Source organism: Erythrolamprus reginae, chromosome Z, assembly GCF_031021105.1.
Source record: "Erythrolamprus reginae isolate rEryReg1 chromosome Z, rEryReg1.hap1, whole genome shotgun sequence".
NCBI lineage: Eukaryota > Metazoa > Chordata > Lepidosauria > Squamata > Dipsadidae > Erythrolamprus > Erythrolamprus reginae.
In genome coordinates, this window is record NC_091963.1 from 121478952 (window position 1) to 121506847 (window position 27896).

General features: G+C 38.8%; 3 protein-coding genes across 3 annotated transcripts; 2 read left to right on the plus strand and 1 right to left on the minus strand.

Annotated features, from left to right (window-relative positions):
* Positions 1–907: 907 nt before the first annotated feature.
* Positions 908–1891, minus strand: LOC139153925 (olfactory receptor 6C3-like). Its single transcript, XM_070728348.1, has one exon. The coding sequence runs from the start codon at positions 1889–1891 to the stop codon at positions 908–910; it is 984 nt and encodes a 327-aa protein (XP_070584449.1).
* Positions 1892–15199: 13308 nt separating this feature from the next.
* Positions 15200–16168, plus strand: LOC139153926 (olfactory receptor 2AP1-like). Its single transcript, XM_070728349.1, has one exon. It carries the CDS (start codon positions 15200–15202, stop codon positions 16166–16168), a length of 969 nt encoding a protein of 322 aa, XP_070584450.1.
* Positions 16169–20463: 4295 nt separating this feature from the next.
* Positions 20464–21402, plus strand: LOC139153928 (olfactory receptor 8U3-like). Its single transcript, XM_070728350.1, has one exon. The coding sequence runs from the start codon at positions 20464–20466 to the stop codon at positions 21400–21402; it is 939 nt and encodes a 312-aa protein (XP_070584451.1).
* Positions 21403–27896: the final 6494 nt, after the last annotated feature.

Genomic DNA, 27896 nt, shown 5'->3' on the forward strand with positions numbered 1-27896 from the left:
CAGACGTAAACATGGCCAAAAGTCGGATAAAGGGTAAACGATGATTCGTCAGACAAAACCACATTTTGCCACTGCTCAAGGGACCATTTCTGGTGGTTTCTACACCACTCTAAATGCTTTGAAACATTTGTCTTTGAGAGCAGAGGTTTCCTAATTGCAGCTCTTTCATGGAATCCAGATTTGTGAAGCTCCCTTCAAACAGTTTTTGTGGAAACTGGGTTCTGTACGTGTCTATTGAGCTCTATGGTGATTTTAGGAGCTGCGGTCTTGTGATCTGCTCTAACAATTCGCTTTAGAGTCCAACAGTCTCTCTCAGACAACTTCAACTTTCGACCAGACCTGTGCTTGGCTGAGGATGCTTTCTCTTCTCTTTCAAAAGCAGTCATTAATTTTGAGACATTACCTCTTGAAACACCACACATTTGGGCACTTTCTGTTATACTAGCGCCTGCCACTCGAGCACCAACAATTTGGCCTCTTTGAAAGTCTGAGAGGTCTGCCAATTCTAGAAGGTTATAACCAATTTCCTTAAATTTCTGTAAAAAAAGGTAATTTAAAAAAAACATATCAAATAACAGAATAAAAAACCATTAAAATATGTCAAGTTTTGATTGATTTGAACATGTTCAAACATTATAATGCCAAAAAGTCAAGTGTTTCCCTTCTTTTGTCCACCCCCTGTAGTTAGAAGGAAGAGAGGGAGATAGAGGGAAAAATCACATTTTGAGATGTTCAGAAAGTGCATTATATGACCTAAAATTTCTTCCCCCCTTGCCAAAAGAAGTGAAAAAAGTATTTTTCTAAAAACATTTTTATTCACATTAAAAGAGGATTATTCCCCCTCCCCCATGTCTCTGTTTCACTCCTTCTCCCCAATTTCCTTCTTTCCTTTATTTATCCCTTTATTTCATTTGTTTTTAACATTAACAAAGCCTCTCAAAATATTTTGGATTAGATTGAAAATTGCTGCTTTATTTTTTACTCTTCTCAAAGCTTTATTTACATCCTTGTTTCTTAGGCTATATATAAAAGGGTTAACCAATGGTGGAAGAATTGTGTACAAAAGAGAACAAGCTTTCGTCATTGAGGAGGATGGTGGTAAAAGATAAACTGTTATTAAAGAACCATAATAAATAGAAACAACAGTGAGGTGAGAAGAACAGGTAGAGAAGGCCTTTTTCCTGCCAGTAGTGGACGGAATTCTTAGGATGGCTGTTATAATATATATATAGGATGCCAAGGTTATTAGAAATGGAGGCATAGTATAAATAAATAACAAGATTAAATTTATATGTTCCACCAAATATGTGTCACTGCAAGAAAGTTCCTTAAGTGGCACAGAGTCACAGAAGTAATGATCAATTTCATTAGGACCACAGTATTTTAACTGCAGCATTGCAATCATTATTACAGAAATGCCTATGAAGCCATTTGTCCAAGATACTATTGCTAGCTGGACACATTTCCTGGAATTCATAACTGTTCCATAATGCAGTGGGTTACATATGGCTAAGTACCTGTCATAAGACATCACAGCAAGCAAATAACACTCTGTCCCCAAACAATAGCCGAAAAAAAATAATTGCAGAAAGCAGTTGCTGAATGAAATTGTCTTTCCGTTCATCAGAAATGTAGTCAACAATATAGGACTGAGAGTTGAGCTGTAGCAGATCTCTAGGCATGCCAAATTACAAAGGAAAAAGTACATGGGTGTGTGAAGATGTTGGTCAATTACAACAAGAACAAAAATGAGAAAATTCCCTATCATTGTGAAAATATAGGTAAAGAGGAATGCCAGGAATGGAAGGATCCACAGATGTTCCAAATTTTGGAATCCTAGGAGAATAAATATAGTCACTTGAGTTTGGTTTTCTCTTTGTTCGTCATCCATTTTTAACCTTATCTTCCATAAGTCTATTAAGGTAGATGATTGATGTGATATTGTAGTAGGAAACAATTATGTCAATGCACTTTTTTCATTCTGAATAATTAGAAATTAAAAGTGACATATCTGAATGAGGTTTAATTGGAGTATCTAGTGTAGACATCGCCATACACTTCAGTTCATTGCAGTTCAGAATTTGCCTTGTAATTATCTTTTTCTGCAATATTTGTTGACTTTCTGGTCTCTTCTACCTCCCAGGTATCACCTGAAAGCAATCATGGGTACAGCCTGAATCTTTCATTGTGTTTCATACACACAACATATCTCCAAAAATATCATAGCCTGAATTATTAATTTAGTTACCTTTGCTCTGATAAAATAAAGACCATGAGCCATGCTTAGCTGGTAAATCTTTCTAAATCCCAATATGAAAATTGCCAATTTGGGGCCATGAAGTTCCTATTAAAATTATCTCTTTGGGAGATGGTCATGATTATAGTTATATTTAAGTACAATCAGAATTGAAATTTTAATAATTTAATAATAATAATAATAATAATAATAATAATAATAATAATAATAATTTATTATACTTGTATGCCGCCCCTCCTCAGAGTGGCTCACAACAAAATACAAAGCACAAATCTAATATTAAAATCAATGATAAAAAACCCATTATAAAAAACAGTCATATCATCCAATTAAACCATACATAAAATGAAACAGCTAAGGTCAGTTATGTCCCCCAAGCTTGGCAGCATAGGTGGGAATTTAAAGTTCTATAGAATTTAAAGTTCTATAATTGATAAAATAATTACAATTGAGTTTTTAAATGGTTGGGACTATGATTATTATGTTGATTATGATCTAGTAAGTACAATTCTGTTCTCATACTTTTTTAACTTTATTTATTTATTAACATTCAGGAAAGATTGACTGATCCTTTCATCCTTGAATGGAGAAAAATAACAGCTACATCAATTCTACATCCTGCCAACTTCCATCTTTTGTTATTTCAAAAATGATATATTTAACCAAATAAAAATAGTGCTTGAATCCTAAAGTTTTTAGAATATTCAAGAACCAGTAGCAGAAAGAAAAAAAATATATAAAAGGGGAAAAAAGGGAAGGGGAAAGAAAGGGGAAACCCCCCCCAAAAAAACCTTCAGATATAATAATTCAAATTTCAATCAATAGATAGCTCATTATTTATCCTAAAATGAAATATTTTGTTAGAAAAGTAAGTTACTTTTGTTATTACAATAATCACTTAAATATGTTTGAACAATGAAGAACATGCAAATCATACAGTATATATTAATGATAAAATGATGTTAGCCCCTATCTAATATTATTGATTTGTAAGATTTTCTTTCTTTCTTTCTGAATGTATTGAAATAATTAGTGCATAAGCGTAAATCTTACTTGCAATGTTTCTGCAACAGAAATTCTACTTTCATCATATGTTAATATATGGTAAGCTTAATGATGAAAAATAGATTCAGAACTCTGAATGTTTCAAGTCCTTTGTCTTTATTGTGTCTTCACTGAAAATCCAGCCTTTCCTCCTTTGAACCTAGTATACAAGTAACTAATGGATGACATCTCACATGAAACATGATTTATTTGACAAATTAGGGAGATATCCCTAGATATTTAGAAACTATCACTCTGCTTAATGATTTATTCCCACAACACTGTCAAATAATTTACTAAGATTGTATTACTATTATTTTTCTCTTCCTTACTTGTATCGATCTCTTCCCAATTATTACTATAACCATGTTGTTTGTCTCTTTCAATTTATATAGTTTTTATTTGTTTCCTAGTACTATTTGATAACTTATTAGTAACTATCACCAAGTGTTGTATGTTTTGTTATTGATGAATGTATTTTATTCTACACTGAGAACAATACACCAAGACAAATACGTTGTATGCCCAATCACACTTGCCCAATAAAGAATTCTATTCTACTCTACTCTACTGTACTCTATTCTAATGTTCTTCTGGGTGGCGATCGAGCTGCGGCGGGAGGTTGGGGATAGTGCTCCGTCCCCCTCTCTCCTTTTTTCATGTGGTAGGTCGCAGATTGCGATTTAGTCAAGCTCGGAGGGCTCGACCTAGAACAGGGGGTCTCCTGGATCATGAGGGGCAGAACACCACTGCCCCGGAGGGGAAGGAATACCCTGCAGCTCCAGCGATGAAGAACCATGCCTCAGTTTTGACTGGGACGTGGCCATAGTGGCTTGTACACGAAGGAGGAAGCGAAAACATTTAAACAGAGGTTAACAGAAATAAAGATCAACAGAAAAGAAAAGAAAAGCACAGAATAAGGTATAATTTTGGACTTTATAATCTTTGAAAAGCAAAAGAACTTGAAATAAATAAGGTGAACAAAGAAAAGTTTTCTTCTTAAGAATTAAATCCTTGGGCGAAAAGTTAAGCTACAACCGGATCTATTTTTTTCTCTCTCAACTATCTACTTTTTACTATTTACTTTTCTCCTATAAACAAACTGTAATAGATAAGATATATCCCTTGAGTATATTACATCCCTGAAAAAGAACAACGGTATTAGCCTTGTATAAAATAGGGGATGAAATAAAAGGGGGAAAATAAATTAACAGAAAACATCGTGCACTCAATGGCTTCCGGTTTTTGAAGATTGGTTTTTTTCTTCTTTATTAAAAATTGGATTAAAATATTAGAAGACTAGACATTGGACATTGAAAATTATTGATTAAATCCTGATGAAATAAATTAAACTTGACTCTATAAAATGGATTTTTGAAGTTTGGATGAATTTATAGGGGGGACTATTTTACAAGAGATTGCAGGGTATGGATTAAATTACATTGCCTAATGCACCTACACACAAGCAGACAGAATTTCCAATTTGGATTATAAATAGAAGATAAATCCTTATTTTTTATTCTTTCTTACTTTTTTTGGATTGACATTAAGCCTTTTGGACTTTTTCTTATGGATTAAAACAATTGTGAGGTCGAGGACTGATTAAACATTACAGACTAAACATTACAGTTTAAAAGACAAAGGAAACAAAGAAGAAGAACTCAAGAAGGACTTAAGAAAGACTTAATTAAAAAAACCTCCCCCCCCCTTTTTTTGGAACTGCTTATATTGAAAATACAATTTAAGTATATTTACTGATTCTCTTTTTTATTTTTCTATTTTCTATTATATGTTACATTTTATGGTTTCTTTTTTATTATAGATAGTTAAGGTATAGAATAATGTGCTAAACTTTTAATCCCCCCCCTTGATCTGGTATACCCCCAAACCTTTATAGATAGGCTGTTCTCTACATGTTGATATGTTGTTGTTTTTCTTTTCTTTTCCTCTTTTCCTTCTCTCTTAATTTTTGTTCTGCTGATTTTATAGATTGAGTAGAACAATAGCTTTGATTAAAATTAATAATTAATTAACTAACTATACATTGTTATTTTTCTTTTCTTTTTCTTTTTTCAACTTTTCTATATATAGATATATATTAATTGATTGGATATAATTGCATTGATAAATATTTGTTTTATTGAAGTGAAAATAATTAATTTAGAGTGTGTTTTGAAAATTAAATATTTAGCCTTTTTAATTAAGTTTTCTTTTTTCTTTTTTATATTACTCTTTATTAGATCGTTTAGTATTCCTTTTTGATATTTTATTATTGTATTGAACTTATATTTTTTCTCTTCTTTCTTTATCTTTTTATTGTATTATTGTATTTAGTTTGATTATAGTTGTTACAATAATATAGTTGCAATATTAAGAATAATAGGTAATAAGTTGTGATATTGTATTATCAATTGGATGCTAGCTTGATATATTATTTTCAGAGGTATGAAAATTCCTCTAGGATGTCAAGCACGACTACCATCATAAAAACAACAACAAAGCAGGCATCGACTCCATCCTCTACTCCACAAGGATCTCCAGTGCAATCTCCATTACAACAAAGATCAATAACAACTATGTTGGCCAAGGAAAAAGAAAAAGGAAAGGAGAAAGCTCTGACAGAACCAAATTTTCAGACTATACAAGATTCCTTGGCTGTCATTCAGGATTTCATGCAGAAAACTCAAATTTCTATGGATACAAATAGAGAAGAAGTGAAAAAATACCTTGAAGAAATGAAAGCTGAGATGGGAGACCTTAAAGTCGAGGTGGGAGAAGTGAAAGAAAGCATGAAAGTAATGGGTGGAAAAATAGAAGTTATACAACAAAATCTGAATGATAATGAACAAAGAATTAAAACAATGGAAGACAAAGTGGAGAATGCTGGACAGAAGATGGAAGAATTTGAAGAACATAATCCACAGAGTCTTCGACGAAGCTATGACACATCTGGAATTACAATCTGCCTCACACGGGTTGAGATTTCAAAATGTGAATGAAGAAAAGGATGAAGATTTAAGTGTAAAGATGGTGGAGATAATAGGAGAAATTCTGCAGATGGGCCCACAAGAACTCTTACAAGAAATAGATGAAATTTACAGAGTGCAGACTAGCTATGCCAGGAAACACAACCTGTCAAGAGAGATCCATATTAAGTTTTCTAGGAAAACAATCAGAGATGACATCTTAAAATGGACAAGAAATCAAAACTTGAAATATAAACAAAAAGACATCATAATCCTAAAACAATGTAGCTAGGTATATGAAGTTGAGGGGACTCATACGATGTTAATTATTTTCTGTGTAGTGTGTAGCATCTTCATGGGAACCCACATTATTAGAGGTTAATAATGAATCATATAATCTTTTAGCCAAACATCCTGAGTCCTGCCCCATGGCAGTTAAAGGGACTTGGAGGATGCCTAGAGTATCCTATAACATCTGGTCATGAAGGGAGCACAAAGCTTCATCCTGCTGTCTAGATGCTGCCATTTGGGTTCCTTTACTCTCTGCTTTGTGCATGCAAATGGCAGCATGCACAGAGGCTAAAAGAACCCAAATGGTGGCATCCAGGCAAGTGTGCTGAGCCTCATGTTTTCTTCATGACCGGCTCTCTGATGACTGACAGGCATAAGAGAACTGAGAGTATTTCATCCATGCTCTGATAATGTCCAAATGGACCCAAGTAGCCCCTTTCCCTCCCTGATGTCATTTGATTCATTAGTTGTACAAGTTTTCAGGTGTGAATCGTAGCAGGTATGTTAATTTGGTGTTATCACCCTCACTCTCTCCTACTGGCCACTGGATGTTCAACATGGCACCTCATGGCAATGAATAGTGATGAGCAAACTGAACTCGCACAATTTGGGGCCAAAAGAAGAGAGGGGGTAAGGGCCTAATGCCTAGCAGGGCTGAAAAAAAGGGGTGGACGGGCCCCGGAGGGGGGGCAAGGGCTTAAGGCCCAGCAAGCTAGGCGACCCCTCCCACTGGCTCCCCGAATTAGGGCTGTGGCTGCAGAGGCCTCTAAGCCCTGGCTGTTGAGAAGGCCTGCCTGGGTAGGCAGGCCCGGTAGGAGTTGGAGGCCACTAGGCCTCAAACCAAAACCAAAGCTTTGGCATGGCCTCAATAGGCCATGCCACATGGTCCTTGGTGGCGAACAGGCTGAACAGAGCCTGTTCGCTTTCAGGATGCCGAGGGAAAAGGATGAGGTCCGCTTCGAGATGCCCTTAAAAAGGGCATCTTAGGATCTCCCCCAGGGTTCAGCAAGCAGCGCGCCACCTTGGCGTGCTGCCAAAAGCTGAACCTCGGAGAACCAGAAGTTCAGAGCTCCATAGAGCTCCGGGGGCAATTTCGGCCGGCGTTTTAAAATGCCAGCCGTTCATAAATCTTTTTTTATGGAGAATTTCTCAAATTTAGATGGTGGTGTCCCCCCCCCCCCCATCTAAAGTCTTCATTTGGGGAGCCTTTACAGAGGGCCTTTTCCCTCTTCGAGGAGCTCCTTCATCCTCCTTTTGGCATTAGTTGGCCCGGAGGCAGGGAAGTGGGAGTCCTTGCAGGCCTGTAGGCCTAGCTGGGGCCTTGAGCCTCCGAGCCTCTGGGTAGTCAAGGGGGTGCCCTGCTGGGCTGCCTCTCTCCTCCTTTTCGGGCAGGAGTGGAGGATTAGTTCGAACTTTTCATTGGATTAATAGATTACCATTTTTCATTTACCTGATGGCTCCTAAGAGACAAAAGGCATTGCCTCTGGCCTCGGAGATGGTGGCTTCGCCTAGAAGGGCCATGAGGCCCTCTCTAAGGGCCTGGCTGGCTCAGGAAGAGACCCAGACTCGGGCCAGGTGTGGGGGTAGGCCATGGGATTCTCAAGCGAGCGATTCTAATTTACCTGCCCATGCTTGGTCTAGGGTGATTGAGCAATTGGATGAACTGGACGCGCGTTGGTGGTCAGTGTACAGACCGGGGGGCCCCATCCCATCAGCTCCTGTGGCCCTCGGATGGCCACCGAGTGAGGAAGCGGCCCAGACCGGGCAGATGACAGCAGCAACTGGTTCAGTCACAACAGGATCTCCGTGGATGACACCTAGTTCTATGGTGTCAGGTGAGGCAGTTGTGCACCCAACATTTACACTACCGCTCTCTTTAGCTGGGCAGGCTTTTGTGCCACTGGCTCCAGGGAGTGGGGTCAACGCATACATGGATAGTCCGGCCCTCACCTGTAGTCAGGTGTGGGCTTCCCTCGCCATTACGGGGGTAGCCCAGGCCCCTGCGATGGCTTTAGGGTCCTCAACCGGAACGGGCATGGGGACCGGGTGGGGCTCCCTCATTACCAGATCCTCTAGCTTCAGTGCAGGCATTGGCCATCCCATGGGGATTGCCCTCCACCCCTCTAGGGTTTCACTTGCATCCCTCCATTAGGGAGTGGATTTGGAAGGGAGAATATGTGGATTTATTCTCCCTCCTGAACAGGGAAGTCCCTAAGAAGGAAAAAGAGAGGAAGCAAAGGCTGATAAGCCTAACAAGGTCAAGGTTAACAGGTGTTTCATCTCTTGGCTGTATGCCTTTTTAACCTATATGTCTGTGGTCATTCATAGGGAGCCCGCATGGGCTGCCTCTATGCTCAACTACATTGACCTTATCGCCTGTGCTCATTTCGAGTACAAGGGCACGGTTTGGCGACAGTACAATGAGGCATTTCGAATGCACATAGCATTTGATCCAGCACTACCTTGGGACATGGTTGTCCCTGATTTGTGGTTCAATGTGACGCAGCTTGCACGAGCTGGGGGTGGCAACCACACGGACAGTGGTCACTATATGGAGGATGAGCCGGCAGTGACACCAGCGGCTTGGGCAAGTGGGGGAGTCGGGGTGAAGCCTGCCCCTCTGTGTCATGAGTTTGCAGCTAAGGGGTCGTGTTTTCGTCCCTCATGCAGGTTCAGACACACGTGTGGGAACTGTGGGGCTCCCACGCTACTAGTGCTTGCACCAGGCCCGAGGGTAATAAAGATAGGAAAGACGGGGCCGGGCTGGCTAAGCAGCTGGTGCCCTCTGGGGGAAAAGGGCCCCAGCCCAATTAAGTTAAGGGTACTGGAAGAAATGCTTAAAGAGTATCACCCTCACAGGCGCGGCTGCGCTCCTGCAGGGTTTTACAGAGGGTTTTAGAATACCATATTGTGGGCATAGGAGGGCCTTCATGTCTAGCAACCTCAAGTCAGTTGTGGGTCATGAAGATATTTTTATGGCTAAAATTCAGAAGGAGGTGGCTGAGGGCAGGGTACTGGGTCCCTTCCTGTGCCCGCCTTCGCCAGCTCTTCGGGTGTCCCCCCCGGGAGGTGGTTCCCAAGAAGACTAGTGATGAATTTCGATTGATTCACAACTTGTCCTTCCCAAAGGGAGAATCAGTGAATGATTTCATTCCTGATGAGCTTTGCTCAGTTCGCTATGCGTCCTTTGACACGGCGGTGGCCATGGTTAGAAAGTGTGGTGTAGGAGCTCTCATGGGTAAATGTGACATTAAGTCTGCATTCCAGCTCCTTCCCATACACCCAGATGATTTTGAGCTCCTGGGTTTCCACTTTGAGGGTGGCTATTATGTGGATAGAGCACTGCCTATGGGCTGCTCTATATCTTGCTCTCTGTTTGAGAGCTTTAGCACCTTCTTGGAGTGGGCGCTCAGGAGGCGTTCCGGTTTGGGTTCTGTAATTCATTACCTTGATGATTTCCTGCTGGCTGGGCCTGCGCATTCCAAGCAATGTTTGGTTCTGATGTCATCCTTTGAGACCCTTTGTGCTCAATTGGGGGTCCCTTTGGCCCCCGAAAAGACTGAGGGCCCCACCACCAGGATTACCTTTTTGGGTATTGAATTGGACTCTTTTGAGCAATCTTGTAGATTGCCCCTAGAAAGCTAATCAAGATACAGGGTAAACCAGACCAAATATTAGCTAGCCGTAAGGTGACCCTTCACCAGCTTCAGGAATTAGCTGGGCTCCTTATTTTTGCCTGCTGGGTGGTGGCCCCCGGTAGGGCTTTTTCCCGGAATGTGTATACGATGATGAAGGGGCTCCATTTGCCCCATCATCGAACGCGCTTACGTGCCGGGGTCAGGAATGACCTGCACGTTTGGTGGGTCTTTTTAGCCCAGTTTAATGGTCAGTCCTCTTGGAGGCACGAGTTGCAATTGTGTTCGGATGCTGCAGGGACCTGCGGGTTCGGAATTATTCTGGGCGACCAGTGGTGCAATTCTAGGTGGCCTCCGGAATGGAGGACCTCTCCAGTGGTCAAGGATTTGACCTTCCTGGAGCTCTTCCCACTGATAGTAGCCTTAGAACTTTGGGGGGAACAATTTAGGGACAAAACTGTGCACTTTTGGTGTGACAACCTGGCTGTAGTCCATGTTGTGAATGCCCTGTCTTCTAAGAATGACAGGGTTATGCGGCTTGTCCACCATTTTGTGTGCAGGTCTTTGTCTCTAAATGCATTGTTTCTGGCCCGACACATCCCCGGGCTTGATAATGGGATTGCTGACGCCTTGTCCCGTGGTCAGTTGTCCAGGTTCCGGATGCTGGCTCCGTGGGCTCGCGTGTCACCGGAAGCCTTCCCTTGCCACCTGTGGAGCCTGGGCGGGCTCACGAGCAGTGGAAGATCTAGGCAGGCAGGGCCATGGTCCTCTCAGTAGCGCCCAGCACCTTTAGGTCAATCAAACCCAGGATTGCCTGGCTTGGCAGATGAGGCTTGCGATGAGAGTGGCCTGGCATTGAATGGTCTGGCCCACGAAGACCTGCGGCTCTTTGACTCGTGTACTGGTTGCCGAGCATTAAGTTGCCAGGCCCGCGAAGACCTGCAGCTCTTTGCCTTTTGTACTGGTTGCCTGGCATTGAATTGCTGGGCTTGTGTAGACCTGTGGCTCTTTGCATAGCTTGGCCAGCCACGTGAGTGGTCTGGTTCGCAATCCTCCTGAGGATTGTTTGGAGGGACGCCATTTTCCCTTAGGGCCATTTACAAGGTCAAGAAAGGTTAGTAACGCCATTGGCAAGTTGATTAGACAGTTGGGTGGGGTAGTGGTTTCCCATCTCAATATCACTATTGATCAGCCGTGACTTTACCGCGCTGACGGCGTTCCCCTGTCAGAACAGGGGAACGCCATCCTTTTACAGGACCTGCAGAGGTCCCTGCGTGAGCTGGTGCAGGTAGAGGGGGGAGTCGGGGGGCCAAGATAAAGATCTGATCCCCACTCCATGGCAGGTTAGGGGCAGAAATTGGGTGGTCTTTAGCAACTGCATGTTCTCCATTGGGCATCTTTGAGGATGATTGGCAGACTCTCTCCAAGGGCTCATGGTGCCTTTAAATTGATCTGAGCAATTGGGGAGAACCTGCCATTGGGGTCTCGCCCATTTCTATCCCCTTTCAGGAGTTGGACGGCGAGACCTCCCACATGCATTGCATGGCTGGGATCCAGGTGAGGGCGCTGCCCCTTCACCTGGATCAGCATGGAGCTACGCCCTTATGTTGCCACGGAAGTTTTTCTGACGTCATTTCCGCCCCGGAAGTAATTGGTTGACCTCTGTGGATCCATGTTAGGTTGAATTAAATTAATGATAATTTAATTAATAAAAATGACCCAGTTTTAAATCCAGCTCTGTGTCCGCGTCGTTACTCCGCCTCTGCTGCAATGTGAATGATGATTAATTCTTCTTTCCTAAATAGCAGATCATATTGTATGATTACTACTCTCTCAAAAAGATGGAATGTCATTTTTTTATAGTTCTCTCATCAAATTTTAAAAACATTTTAAGGGCAAATTATTTATTTTTCATTAATTTATATTTCTGCTTTTAACAATGTTGATGCATGGTGTTTTAATTACATCATTGGGAGTTGGTTTATTTGTTTCATCTCCCTTAGTTGGCAGGTTAGGATTTTGGATATAATTAATTGGCCAATAAAATGAATAGGCTGTAACAACCATATATTTTGCAGTTTTATTTATCAGTCATCTCTTTATCAGTCACATTTATGAACTGTTGGTTTCATATGCAGCAAAAGAAAATATTTTTCAGATATTCTGGCCAAATATATCAATTAATTTTTCTAAGGATACAGAGGTCTTAGATATGCAAAATTTATGAGAGATTTTCCCACAAGGGCTTTGAGAAATGCACGATGATGTACTATTTCCCTTTTCATATTAATATATATTTTGTTTCCCATTCCGTTCATACTTGTTTGTTTTCAAAATAGATCTCTATTGGCTCCATATCTATCTTTTCCTTAACATTTTTGGATAATAATACTATTCAAGTATCACTATTTTATACTGTAGGTTAAATTTTATCATATCTAGATAAACAACATTCCTTATGGTGATAAATTCTTCTGCACCAAAAGAATAAAAAACAAAAGCCCAGAAGAAATCATTTTAAATTAAAACAAAAACAAAATAATGAAAACAGAAGGCAGATTGGTTCACATCTTTATATATTGACATCAAGTAGTACATATTTATTCTGAGGAAGTTTTTCCACCATGAAATACATCAACAGAACTTATGAAGCAACAATAGAATGGTAACTATCTTTCTATATACTTTGTTTGTTATTTGGAAATAATTAAATAACTGGTCTTTCAAACTTATTCTGTAGAATATGTTTCCGAATATATAGCTAGCAATGTTCAGTTATTTCAGCAAGAACCACAGGAATGGTATCATTAGTGTCATTTTAAAATTAACAGATTAACTTGCTTTAATAAATATTTAAATAAAGACAGCTGCATTGATGATTGTAGTGGTATGTGGGAATGGCCTTGAAAGACAGGAAGATTAGACAACATTTATGCAAAATATACATCAGTTTGAAAATGTAAAGGGAAGCCATAAGGGGGGTTTTCCCTCATGTTCCAGAGAACAAAATGAAAGTAGAGGAGGAGTACTTTCAAACTTGCAACCTTGATATTAACCTGTCAAGGTAGTCCACATGAAGCATACCCATGAATACTAGCTGAACCCTTAATATAAGGTTACATTTTAAAAAATTGCTTAGGACAGTGTTTTGCATGATGGTTGTCTAGTCTGCAGCTCTTCCGCCTATCAATGTCATTCCCACATACCATTTCAGGTGTCCAACAAATATAAAATAATATTTTTGCCTTAATTTAAATGATTATACTTTTGATATTCTGATATATTACTATTAGAATATAATACATATAAATCTGAGCATTCAATAATTCATGTGCCTGCTTTGTCACTGAATGCCTATTTTATCCTACAGTTAATTATAAATAATTACTATTGGCTTATTATTTTGTCTACCATGTAGTCAAAAAGAAATATCTTCTTCTGTTTATCATATTTGTGTATGCAACTGTGAATGTCTGATTTTAAGATAAGATAGGTCCATAGAAAGCAGAAATGTTTTATTTATTTATTTTAAAGTATTTTTATTGATTATCATAAAAGGACGAACAGGACAGACATACATTTAACATATACAGGGGCTACAATTGTCCTGCTCATAGTAGAAGTCTTTCTAATACAGAAAAGAAAAACACTAGAATTTGTAAAATCAATACAGTATTTTAGGTAAGAAAAGAAGTTTTTTCATGTAATTTAACCTTTTTCATGTAATTTATCCTTTCTTAATAATAATAAAAAAGGAAGTAAAAAAAGAGAAAAAAATCCAATTCATATACATTTTTTTTGTAACATTTAACATTTTTGTTATTCATCCATACATAAATCTTTTCCCAAATATTATAAAAATCAGATTCTTCTTGATTTTTTAACCGTCTCATCATCATATCCATTTCTGCACATTCTATAATTTTCCTTATTACTTCATCCTCCGTAGGGATGTCTTATCCTTTCCATTTTTGTGCATAAACTATCCTTGCCACTGTCAAAATGTGGGTTATTAGATAAAAATATCATTTTTATAATTTTGGTTTTTTATACCTAACAAAAAAAATTCTGGAGTTTTCTTAATCTCATGTAGCGTAATTTCTTTTATCCATCTTTCTATTCTATTCCAATATAATTTAGCTTTGTGGCAAGTCCACCAGTGATGATAATAGGAACCTATTTCTTGTTTACATTTCCAACAGTTTGGGGACATATTTGGGAACACCTTAGCAATTCTATTGGGTGGCAAATGCCACCTATAAAACATCTTAATATGGTTTTCTTTCAATGAAACTGATCTCGTTATTTTCCAATTATAGATCGAAACCTTTTCCCAGGTTTCCAAATCAATTTCTTTTCCTATATTTTTACACCAACTTATCATATTGTATTTTAATGTCTGATCTATATTTTTATAGCTTATCATGTATTTATATGCTTTCCCTATTAGTTTTTTCTGATTAGTAATAGAAATGTTTTAAGCAGTGTATAAATAAATATTTTCATCCAGAAAATTTTTTATGTTATTATGATAAGACATTATAATGAAACATATGTAGGCTTCCTTTTAAAATACAGTAAAAATAAATATTTCTGCACTTAATTCAAAACAGTACTAGCTAAACTGTTTTTATTTACATTAATTTATAGATTCACATTCTATCCTTCAAAATAATATGATAAAATAGGGTCTCTGATTAGTTCCATGTTTTGCATCATGGAACATCATGAATTAGTCAATCTATATAAATATAACTGTCAGGAAAAGAAAAATGCACATAAGTGTTTTGAGTATAAACAAATGAAATACAGAAACATAACATCTTCAAGCTAATTTTGTCAATCCTATTACTATAAATTCTGCATCAAATATATATAAAAAATAAAGTGTATCGGTCAAAACAAGAACAAGCTAAGAAAAATGATAGCTTATATGACTGAACATAGCTTAATATGACTGAATATCTTGTGCATTTACTTTCCTTTCTTTTTTAAAAAAATAGGACATGAATTTCCTAGTTGCCACAATGCTGGAGAATCAGACCAAGATCAATGAATTTATTCTTCTTGGATTTCATAAATTCTATGAATTTCAAACATTTCTTTTTATGAGTTTTTTAGTAATTTACATTGTAAGCATGATTGGAAACTTTCTCATTGTTATGCTAGTCATCTTTGATGAGCATCTTAAAGTGCCTATGTATTTTTTCCTAGGAAATCTTTCTTTTCTTGAAATTTGTTACAGTACTAATATATTCCCAAGGATGCTTTCAGATCTCCTAACTGAAAATGGAACCATTTATTTCGGCAACTGTTTTATGCAGTGGTATCTGTGTAGTTCTTTGGTAGCTACAGAATGCTGCTTACTGTGTGTTATGTCTTACGACAGATATCTAGCAATCTGTAAACCACTGCATTATTTGACAACCATGAATTCTCAAACTTGTATTTATTTAACAGCTTCGTCTTGGATCAATGGATTTGCTGTATTTTCAATATTGCTCATTTTGATGTTACAGCAATTAACGTTTTGCAGATCTAATGAAATAAACCATTATTTCTGTGACTATTTTGCCCTTCTAAGCATTTCCTGTAGTGCAACTTGGTTACTGGAAATTATGAGTTATATTGTAGCTGCTGTCTTCACACTTCCTCCTTTTCTCTTAACACTCTTATCCTATGTATATATTATAAGCACTGTCTTAAAAATCCCCTCTGTCACTGGAAGGCAGAAAGCCTTTTCCACCTGCTCTTCACATCTGATTGTGGTTTCTATCTTCTATGGATCTCTCATGATTGCTTACATGCTGCCAAGAACTGACAAAGCAGATGTGCCAAAATTTTCTTCTTTTTTATACATAGCTTTGCCTCCACTAGCAAACCCATTTATATATAGTCTAAGAAATAAGGAAGTCAAAGAAGCCATAAGAAATAATATTGGTAGATTGATATTGTACAAGCCAAGCTCTATTTAGGATATAGAAATGCTACATCTGGGAAAGGTTTGATAATATTTGAAGCTTTTTTTAAACCATTATTGTTTTATACATTAAAATCACAATACTATGTTTTTGAAACTCCATCAGACCTATCAGACCTACTTGTATATTTATTTATTGAGTACACATTCACCCCATCTTAATGTAGAAGGATATTCAAAGCAGAGCTTCTGGGAATTATATTAATTGATTGATTAATTAATTAATTAATTAATTAGGATTTCTAGGCCACTCTTCTCCAGTGGACTCAAAGTGGCTAACTATAGATTTATTCAGAAATAAATATATCTACATTATAGAATCTGCATAGCACTTATGAATGTATAACGGAATACCAAAGAGAAAATAAACAAATATATCTTTAAAATAGTGTTTGTTGGTTGGTTGGTTGGTTTGCAACACTGACTAATTCAAGCCATTTGACCAATGGTTTAGCCGACCACATGTAGTTATATTAACATCAATTACAGCATTCAGTTTCATTTAAAAAATGATATCCTTTTTAATTAGCAGTATTGTACACATCTAAAGAATATTCTTGTGGAGAAAGAGGGGCAATAAGCATTATCTTTCCACTTCTCACTGGAGAGCAGCTCATTGGGGAGACTCTGGCAAGCATGGGAGTAACGTTGTCACCTCGATGAGCTGTTCTTCTTCCTGGAGGATTTCTTCCTGCTAGTGGTTCTCAGGTGGGATTGATCACCACTGCTGCCCACTGCGGTGGCAGAGGCAACCCAGTCAGTCCTGCCCAGGAGCCACCAGCAGGAATAAATTCTCCAGGAAGGAGAGCAGCTTGTCCAGGAGATGATGCTCCCCTCTGAGATGACGCTTGCCAGACTCTCACCGATGAGCTGCTCTCCTTCCTGGAGGATTTTTTCCTGCTGGTGACTCCCAGGCAGAACTGCTTTGGGCATGATTCTGCGCATGTGCAGAAAGCTGAAGGGTGGGGGTGTGCGCATACACTCTCCCTGGAGCGTTCCAGTAAGGGTCACAAATGACTGCCCTGTACTGGTTCAAGGTACATAAAGTACACAAGAAAGATGCACTGCCTCTATCTTAGTTCTGCCAATGATTATATAATAATAACAGAATTGAAAGGGACCTTGGAGGTCTTCTAGTCCAAACCCCTGCTTAGGCAGGAAATCCTTCAGAGAGATGGTTATCCAACATCTGCTTAAAAACTTCCAGTGTTGGGGCATTCACAACTTCTGGAGCAAAGCTGTTTCTCCTTAGTTCTAAGCTACTTCTCTCCTTGTTTAGTTTCCACACATTGCTTCTTATTCTATCCTCAGGTGTTTGAAGAATAGGTTGACTCCTTCTTTGTGGCAACCCCTGAAATATTGGAACAGTGCTATAATGTCTCCCCGGTCCTTCTTTTCATTAAAATAGTCATGATTATTTAAATATAAGCAGTGCTGCCGCTGTACTGAATACAATTGATTATATGGTGCCTATTGATTCTGGTTTCAAGAGATATAGTGCCACTGGATGCTAGACATTGAGTGTACAATGTTTCCTATCAACTTTGCTTTACTTTTTTCCCCTAACACTTTTTAAATTATATGAATGTTAGTATATTTTTGTCAAAAGTAAAAATTGGAATTATAGAAAGCTGATTTTTTGGGGGGATCACAATGATAATAGCGGATATATATTTGATGAAGGCAAATAAGCCCAAAATAGATCTACAGTAGTCTCCCTTCCTGTTCATTACCAGCAAAAATATGTTACACCTATAGATTATAGTTGTTGGCTATAAAAAAACTTATCTGCCTTGGAATATGACCCCTGGTGGGGCCGAGAGGCCAATAAAGGAGCTGTGATTTTCCTTCAACATAACCCTTTCCTGGCACAAGCTGATACAAGAGTTGAACCTGTAGCCTAATGGCTAAGATTCCAATCAAATTGGAATATATATATGTCACATGTTTTTGCTGAATTTGAAAATTAAGGGAGACTAGGATAGAACTATTTTGGCCTTATTTTGGCCTCATCAGCTAGCCATATCCTCACTGGGACTTGAACTTGCAACCTTGGCTTTGTAAGGCAGAGAATTAAACTCTAGACTACAGTATCCAATCCTTTAAGCTCTGTACCAGGGAAGGGTTACATGTTATTTGTGTCGAATCACCCTGGTATACTGAAGGAACATCAGAGCTCCTTTTTTGCCTCTCAGCAAAATTTGTGTGTGTATGTGTGTGTATATGTATGTATATATCTTTATAATATAATATAATATAATATAATATAATATAATATAATATAATATAATATCTTTATAATATAAAGATATATACATACATGTATACATACGTGTTCACCCTAGAACAAAGACAGAAGCACCAGCCTGAAGATGACGAGTGGGACCTCGTCAAAACATCACTAGAAATTTCCAAATCCTACACGGGAAGAAACCTGAATATACCAAGACCGTCATATTTATATAACTTTATATATATATATATATATATATATATATATATATATATATATATATATGTAGATTGTTCTGAGTTCGGGTTTTGCCCTGTGTAATGTTTTGCATGTCTATGCGACGTTTCGGTGAAATCACATTCACCATCATCAGGCTGGAGTTCCAATCTATATATATATATATATATATATATATATATATCACATGTATTTTGCTGAATATTTAAAATTAAGGTAGACTAGGATGGCATCATTTCAGCCTTGTTCTGGCCTCATCAGCTAGCCACACCCTTACTGGGATTTGATCCGGCAGCTTCTGCCTTGTAAGGCACAGAATTAACCTCTAGGCCACCAGACCTGATCCCTTCAGCTCTGTACCAGGGAGGGGCTATATGTTTTTTATGTCGGATCACCCTGCTATATTGAAGGAACGTCACAGCTCCTTTTTGCCTCTAGGCCCAACCCAGGGCCATTTCAAGGCAGTTAATTTATTCACAGCCGACAACTATATTCTGTATGTATCACATGTTTTTTGCTGAAATTTTAAAATTAAGGGAGACTAGAATGGCACCATTTTGGCCTTGTTCTGGCCTCATCAGCTAGTCACACTCTTACAGGGATTTGATGTATCACATATTTTAATTTTAAAATTTCAGCAAAAAACATATGATGGGTTGGGCCTAGAGGCAAAAAGAAGCTGTGATACATACAGAATATAGTTGTAGGCTATGAATAAATTAACTGCCTTGAAATGGCCCTGGGTTGGGCCTGGAGGCAAAAAGGAGCTGTGACGTTCCTTCAATATAGCAGGGTGATCCGACATAAAAACCATATAGCCCCTCCCTGGTACAGAGCTGAAGGGATCAGGTCTGGTGGCCTAGAGGTTAATTCTGTGCCTTACAAGGCAGAAGCTGCGGGATCAAATCTGAGTAAGGGTGCAGCTAGCTGATGAGGCTAGAACAAGGCCGAAATGGTACCATCCTAGTCTCCTTTAATTTTAAAATTTCCGCAAAAAACATGTGATATTTATATTTATATTTATATTTATTTATTTTAAAAAGTTACAAAAACGCCCCGAGTCTTTGGAGAGGGGCGGCATACAAATCTAATAAATTGAATTGAATTGAATTTATGGCCTAATACTAAATGGTTAAAACACTTTGCTACAAAAAGTAGAGGAAAATTTACAGGAAGAGCAGAATTATTAGCGTGATGAATTGAAACAATAGGCATCATATTAACTTTTCTCCTGTGGGATAATTAATGTTCTCTTGAGAGAGATAGAGGCAGACAGAGAGAGTGCAAGTTATGATTCCGTAAGCTCCCAATCACCAGAAAGACAAACATTCAAAAAGTGTGGGTATTAATAAGGAAATGCTGCAACAGTCATTCTAAATCACAAAGATGCTCTTGTTTTTATATCACAGAGGTAAGCCTCTTTGTATTTGATAAGTTTTTTTCTGACAATGTTCAGTGAAATTAATGTAATCATTAAAAAATGGGTGTTGTCATGTGGTGTTGAGGACAATAGTTTGCATTTTATTCATACACTATGTTTAATGCAGTTCTAATGCAGCATATTTACAGTTCTAATAAATCAAAATAAAAGAGTATTTGCAGTGCAAAAGGCAATGCTCACTTGTCCTTTAATATTAAATCATTATTGCATGATCATGAGGGGGGAAAGAATTGATTACCAGTCTCCTTTTCAGATGGAATGTATTGGTTATTGTTTTATCATATTTCTCTCCCAACCCCAACCCCAACCCCCAGGATGCAATAGAAGATCTGTGCTTACATTTGTTAAAATTATGCAATCAATTGCCTGAAGAAGTTACATGAATATAACAGAATTTATAATTTTGGGTTTTGGAAACGTTGGACAATGGCACTCTATTCTCTTCTTTACTTTCCTAATGTTTTATATTGTAGCCATGGCTGGGAATATTCTCATTATAATTTTAGTTGTTGTTGATCAACATCTTCATACACCCATGTATTTCTTCCTGGGAAATTTGTCATGCCTGGAAACTTGCTATATTTCAAATATTTTACCAAAAATGATGGTTGGCTTATTGACTGATGAAAATACCATTCCATTCAATAGTTGTTTTTTGCAATTTTTTTGTTTTGGCTTGTTAGTGGCTACTGAATGTTATCTTCTGTCTGTAATGTCATATGATAGATATTTAGCAATATGCAAACCATTGCATTATGCAACAAGTATGAATGCACAAATTTGTATCCAGCTAGCAGCATTTTCATGGATAAATGGCCTTATAGCTGCTTTGATTCTCTTAAGTTTAATGCTACAACTTACCTTCTGTGGTCGGAATGAAATTGATCATTACTTTTGTGACACTCTTCCATTAATAAAACTTTCCTGTAGTGATACCAACTTAGTAGAACTTACAAGTTTTATATTTACCTTTGTATTTACTCTACCTCCCTTTGTCCTTACTGTGACTTCCTATATATACATCATAATTACTATCTTGAGAATCCCTTCCACTATTGGGAGGAAAAAAGCCTTTTCCACTTGCTCCTCTCATCTGATAGTGGTTTCTATATTTTATGGAGCCATTATGATTGTATATTTGCTACCAAAATCTGAAGCACTTAGTGAGGTTAGCAAAATATTTTCTCTGTTATATACAGTCCTTCCCCCTGTTGCAAATCCTCTCATTTACAGCCTGAGAAATAAGGAGGTGAAGGATGCCATGAAGAAAATATCAAGAAAGTTTATTTCTTTTAGGTTTTACGGAAGACAGTTATGATGATTAAAAGCCAGGACATTGTTAAGAATCTTACTTTAAATCTTTGAACTTGCTGCCTTCTTTGTATGAGAATTCATTAAATATTTGTTCAAATATGTCAAAGCTGCTAGTTAATATTTCAATTATGATTTGTTCTATCGTGTTGTGAGCCGCCCCGAGTCTTCGGAGAGGGGCGGCATACAAATCTAAATAATAAATAAATAATTAATAATAATTAAGTCCCTTGTGGATTACTTCAGTGATTGTTGATAGATCGTACTGTCTGTTTTCCACCTCTTGAGTCAAGTATTGAAAATGTTGGTATATATAACCTCTGATCTCTTCCTATACATTTTGCTTTTTATTTTCAACAATTATATTGTTTGGATCGATTGTGAGAGATATCAGTTTCACCTGATAGTACTTAACATTTTCAAGACATTTATTTTGTAGTGGTTTTATTCAGCCATAAAATCAGCTGCCAAATGTTTATATTATTATTGTACTTGTACTAGGAAGCCTTTGTAATTATTGTATTTTATGATTATTTTATAGTATTTAAAATTGATTTACAAACACAAACAATATCAATAATAAAACAATCACATACACACACAATAAAATTAAGCTGAATATTGCCGGGGCGAACTCTTGTTTATTCCTCTCTCTTCACATACATGTGAAGTACAGTACATATCCCATATTGGTGCAGCCATCCTTAATCCCAGCTTCAAGCAAGTGAACAGATTGATAGATGGACAGCTAATTGATAGATTTATTTATGTATAATTAGTAAGCTTTATGCATGCCTTCTAGATTGTAAATTGCAGGATTGGATAAAGAAATAATCTATTCTATATGGCAATGAACAAGCAGGTTTTCATTTTTATTTTCCTACCTATGTCTATATGCTAGTTTTATACATTAAATTGTGTAGAGCCAATCTGGAGAGGCAGAAAGTTCCTGCAGCTTTTGCACGCCAAGCTCACCTGTTGTAAACGCCAAAGAGCTGGGCTGGGAAACTTACTACCGGGGCACAAGCTAATGGAGGCAAGTGCCTAGGCAAGCTGAAAATAGCTCAAGTGACCTGATATGGTGAGATCTTCCAAGCAAACAGCGAGAAACTAAAGCCCAGCTGAGACCAGCCTGAGGCAGATGCCTAGCTGTATCATGGGAGAATAGCAATAGGGACAAACGCCTAAAAACCTAGAGTTTCTAAAGGTAGGAGTTAAAGCAACCTAAAAGAATAGACTCAGATAAGATCTTAAGAATAAATTTAGCAACAAGTAGGGTCTGGAGCCAGCAGAATCCAAAAGGAAAAGAAAAATAACACTAACCATATGGACTCAGAGATCAGAAAGATACTGGAGACCTCAAAACCTTCTTGGTCTATTTGGACTATCTACTATTTATCTACACCCTGGACCCCCACACTAAACTTGCACAAAAACAACCACACACATGAAAGAAGGGACAGATGATCTGCAGAACATGCCCCATGTACACTCTTAGGACCACAGATCTCCAAAGTTAATCTAATCAAATTACTGGAAGAAAAAGTTGAAGATCTAGAGAAAAATTTAAACACCTGAAACTCAATAAACAAAATGGGAAACTCCAAACCCCACAAAAAGAACACACACAAATTGAACATAAAAATGACCAAGTAACTCCTAACAGTGCTGACCCCTTGGAGGAATGGGTGACACATGTCACCCACAGAAAAAATCACAAACCAATTACAAAACCTCTGTCCAAGCCAACTCACCCAGATCCAACCCCACTAGCTATAAGCAACCATTCCATGGACTCCCAATAAAACAAACATACAGGTAACTGGGAAAAAAACACCAAAAATAATCCTCAACAAAGCAGCACCACCAAATGCCATTATGACAAAGAAAAAAACCTCCCCAAACTACCCCAGACAAAAAAACAAAAACAAAAGGAGATTGCTGGTAATAAAAGATTGAATCCTCAAAAGAACTGAACCCTCCATCTTTAGATCAGACAATCAATCCAGAGAGGTATGCTGTCTCTCTGGAGCTAAAATCACAGATGAAGCAGAGAAACTAATCGAAATAATAAAACCCACATACTACTATCCCCTACAAGCACTCCATGTAGGAACAAACAACACAAAAAAGAACTTGAAAACAATGAGAGACTATGACTAGCTGGGCAAGAAAGTCAAAGACATTGCTGCACAAGTAGGGGGTTTTTTTGTCTATACTATCAATGAGAGGACAACATCCGGTAAGAGGACAAAGAATTCTACAAGTAAACCACTGGCTAAAGGGTTGGTATCACCAAAAAATCTTTGGATTCCTGGACCACAGACTGTACTACCTCCATGATGGACTCCAAGGAATGGATTACACCTCACTGGACTGGGAAGAATGGCCTTGGAAAATGACTGGCCAAACTTGTCAGGAGGGTTTTAAACTAAAATCAAGCAGGTAGGGTGACTAATCCATAGGATCTCCAGGACCTACCTCCAAGCAAGGACCCTTAGCAAACAAGGCAAATAACAAATTAAAGAGTAATGAGAAAGAAGACAAATTCAAACCCAATTAGGAGACACAGTAAGCACACCCAGAATTAGGCACAAAAAACTCAAATGCCTTTAAATAAATGCAGAAAGCCTGGGGAACAAACAGAGTGAACTGGAAATATTAATCCATGAAGGTGAACATGACATACTTGGAATAACTGAAACTTGATGGGATAAACACATAGATAAAAAGATACAAACTCTTCAAGAAAACCAGATCCCACAAAAAGGAGGTGGAGTTGCACTGTATATAAAGAACCATTATATTGCTACAGAGCTACATATAACTAAGGAAGACAACCTCTTAAATGCATATGGGTCAACATAAAAGAGAAAAAAAAGAATGACATAATAATAGAAGTATACTATACCAAATCAAACAGAAATAATGGACATCCTTTTTAATCAACCAGCTAACAAACATATGTAAGAAACACAATGCAGTAATAATGGGAGACTTCAGTTACCCAGATATCAACTTGCTCTGCTAGTGAAAAATCAAAGAGATTCCTAATAAGCCTTGCTGACAACTTTGTTTTCTGCAAGCTAAAAAAAGTGGGATATACAGTTACACAACCAGATGGATTAATAACTGGCTGACCAACCGCACACAATGAGTAGAACTCAATGGGTCCAAGTAGACATGGAGAGGAGTAAGCAGTTTGGTACCACAACGTTCTGTCCTAGGCCCAGTACTCTTTAATATCTTCATTAATGACCCAGATGAAGGAATAGAAGGGGAACTAACCAAATTTGCAGATGACACCAAGCTGCTGGGAGTAGCCAATACCACAAAGGACAGGTCCAGGATCCAGATGGATCTTGATAGACCTGTACACTGGGGCCACTGGTCTCCTTCACTGAATGTATCATGTGTTCAACCATGACTTTGCAAGCAGGGTGCCACAATGTAGATAACTTATGCCTGATGTCCAGGCACGCAAGGAATCCTTCAAATCTAGATCTGGATAGCCATAGGGTGCAAAAAGGAATTTTGCTAATTTTTTTCATAACCCCAGGAATTTCACACTCAGGGCAGAGAACACACGCTTGTTTTGTTTGGACAGATGCCCACTTCTTGGAATTTTGCCAACACAGCATGAACACATGCAAGCAATTTGGTCCGGTTCAGGGCAGTGATCAAAAAATTCATTGAAGTAAGGCACCATTCCTGGAATAGCATGCAATAAGTGCTCCATCAAACTTTGGAATATTCCAGGGACAGTGCTGATGCTGAATTGTAGGTGGTGGCAATGGAAGGCACTCCTATGGGCAATGATTGTTTGGGCCTCAGCTGCCTGGTTATCCACAGGCAGTTGCTGCTATGCTTGGGACAGATCAAGCTTGGCAAAAATAACCCTCTCCCAAGGGAATGGAGTAAATGCTGGATCACCAGCATCAGATATGTGTGGGAGGGCAACTCCTGATTCACTTTATAGTTGTAGTCAGTGTACAAACAGATATTACCTTCTAGCTTGATTGAAGTCACAATGGGGTCTCCAATCAAGCCTTATTCCCCAGCTCTAATACTTCTTGTGAGACTAACCTGTCAAGCTCAGCATCCACCTTGGGTCTCAGAGTGATGGGCATTTGCCATGGTTTGAGGTGAATTGGGGCTACAAGGGGATCCAGATTGAATGACACTGGAGTGCCCTTGTACTTTCCTAGATGGCCATGAAAAACTGAGGGGAATTATCTAGCTAAGAGTGAATCTGTGTCCTCTCCAGTTACTGAATTAATGCCCTCAATGGTGAATCCAAGAGCAGAGAACCAATCAAAGCCTGAGAGGCTGGTGAGGGGACTTTCCACTATGGCAAGGGATTGATGTCCTTAAAAAGTCTTATATTTGACAAGAAACTTCCCCCTTCCTATGATAGGTAACTTAGCTCCCTGATAATCTCTAACAAATAAAGAATATTGTTCAAGACATTTTTTCCACATATAGGGGAACACCCATTTTGGCATGCTCCAGCAGGTGATGGACATTGCAGACCCCATATCAATTTCTATGGGGCAAGGTGAATGTCCCAGCTACAATGTAACACAAATCTTGTCTCCTGAGGAAAGTTGAATCTTACGGATGATTTTTTGTTTCCTGTCACAATTATAGATGGCATAGCAATTTCTTTTTTAAATGACAATCCCACAAGTGGCCATTTCTGGTTGGAATATGCAGGCTTCTTGGGGGACTGCCAAGGAGGTGGTTTCCCAGCACAAGACCCTGGCTATGTGGCCCCAGTGGCCACATCTAAAACAGACAGACTCCTCAAAAGTGCACTGGGCTCTCAAATGGTCGCCCCTGCAACCCATGCATGGAGTGCAACTGGGAAGAATGTCCCATTGGCCCTCAGTAAGATGGCAGACTTCCCCCTCCAATGTTAGCTCATTTTCAAGCTCTTCAGGGAGATGATCTATAACATTAGTATTAATTGTAGCTGGGGGATTTGAGCTCAAGTCAATCTCAGCGAGGGATTGAAATGACATCTCAGAGGCACAAGCCTCATCCAGGGCAACCTGGAACATGAGACCATGCATTGCAAGGAGTCTTCTCTTCAAACGGCAATCTCTTCAAACTCACGCCAAAAACAGTCTTTCTAAGAAGTAGCCCTCTAAATTGCAGAACTCACAATATAAAGTAGCCCTGCACAAATCTGCCATGAATTAGTTGATGGATTCTTCCTCCCCTTGGTTCCTGTGATAGAAGGCATATCATCTTCCATAGTGGGAAGACAGAGGGGCATAGTGGTCTTTGAACTTTGCTAACAATTCTTCCCAAATTGCCTTGTGAATTGAAGTAGGGGCAAAGAGTCCTCGGCCAGTCTTGGACATTATCTGCAAAACCCTAAGAAGGCTATCACCAGAAAGCTCAGTATATGTATTGGATATGAGGAAGAACTCAAAACAAGCTATGTAAGATTCCCAGGTCTCACCCAGTGTATTGAAGGGAGTGAAGGTATGTTGAGTAGCTATATCATTCCCTCAAACCAAATGTCTGTGTAACACATATTTTTTTTCACAATACAAAATTTATAGGAAACAGTTCCGATTCTTCCGATTCTTCAATTCAGAAATGGAATCCCATCCTTGTCAGTGAAGTGTTCGGGGGCATAATCATTGAGGAGATGCTGAGGTATTCCAACTTGCTTCATTAACTGATAACAACATAACAAGGACTAATGTGTTTGACAAGAACTGAGCTGTCACTAGCTGAAAGCTCCGTTCTCTGTACTGAAGGAGCGGGTCCAGCAGTCACGTAGGTTGCTCACTGTCCAATCCGCAGAGGACCGAGCCTAGTCTTTAAAAAGCCTGCTGGATCCGCCCCTTCCCCAGAATTTGCTCGGTCCTGTGATCCAGCAGGACATGTGGTGGCTCACTCCTCTCTAAAACACATTCCCTTCGTTCCTTCTGCAATCAGATAAGTAAAAAATTCTTTTGCCTTTTTGCTTTAAGCTTGCCTGGTTTTTGTGCCAGCCTTACTGGGCTTGGCGCCAAGAGAGAAGCTGTGGCGCAACTATTACTGCTTTCTCCAAAGCGCCCTGTTTGTGCTGCTGCTGGGTTGTATTTTATTAACAAATCTAATCGGCCAGGAGGTTTACTGGCAAGCGAAGGAATTGTTTTTTTTTAAAGGGGGGGCTTTTATCCTCCTGCGGAGTGGGACTGTTTATTTTGGCATAAAGGCCCTCAGTGCCCAGTAATTCTGGCACTTGCGGATCGCCCATGCGTGTCCCACCTGGCGCCATCAAGTCCGCCGCTTGGCCCTGGAGTAAGCTGTGAAATAGTCAGGCCTTTTCTCCCTGGCTAGGCCTCCAAACCAGTGTGCCTTGGTTTACTTGGTAAGGTTAGTGAGGCCTGCCCCTCTGTACTCACTGGCACTGAACTCTGGTACTGGCCAGATTGACTTTGAGTTGCAGATGCTCCTGGGCCTAGGAGCAGGGCCCCCTTCCTCTTGGGAACGTTGCCC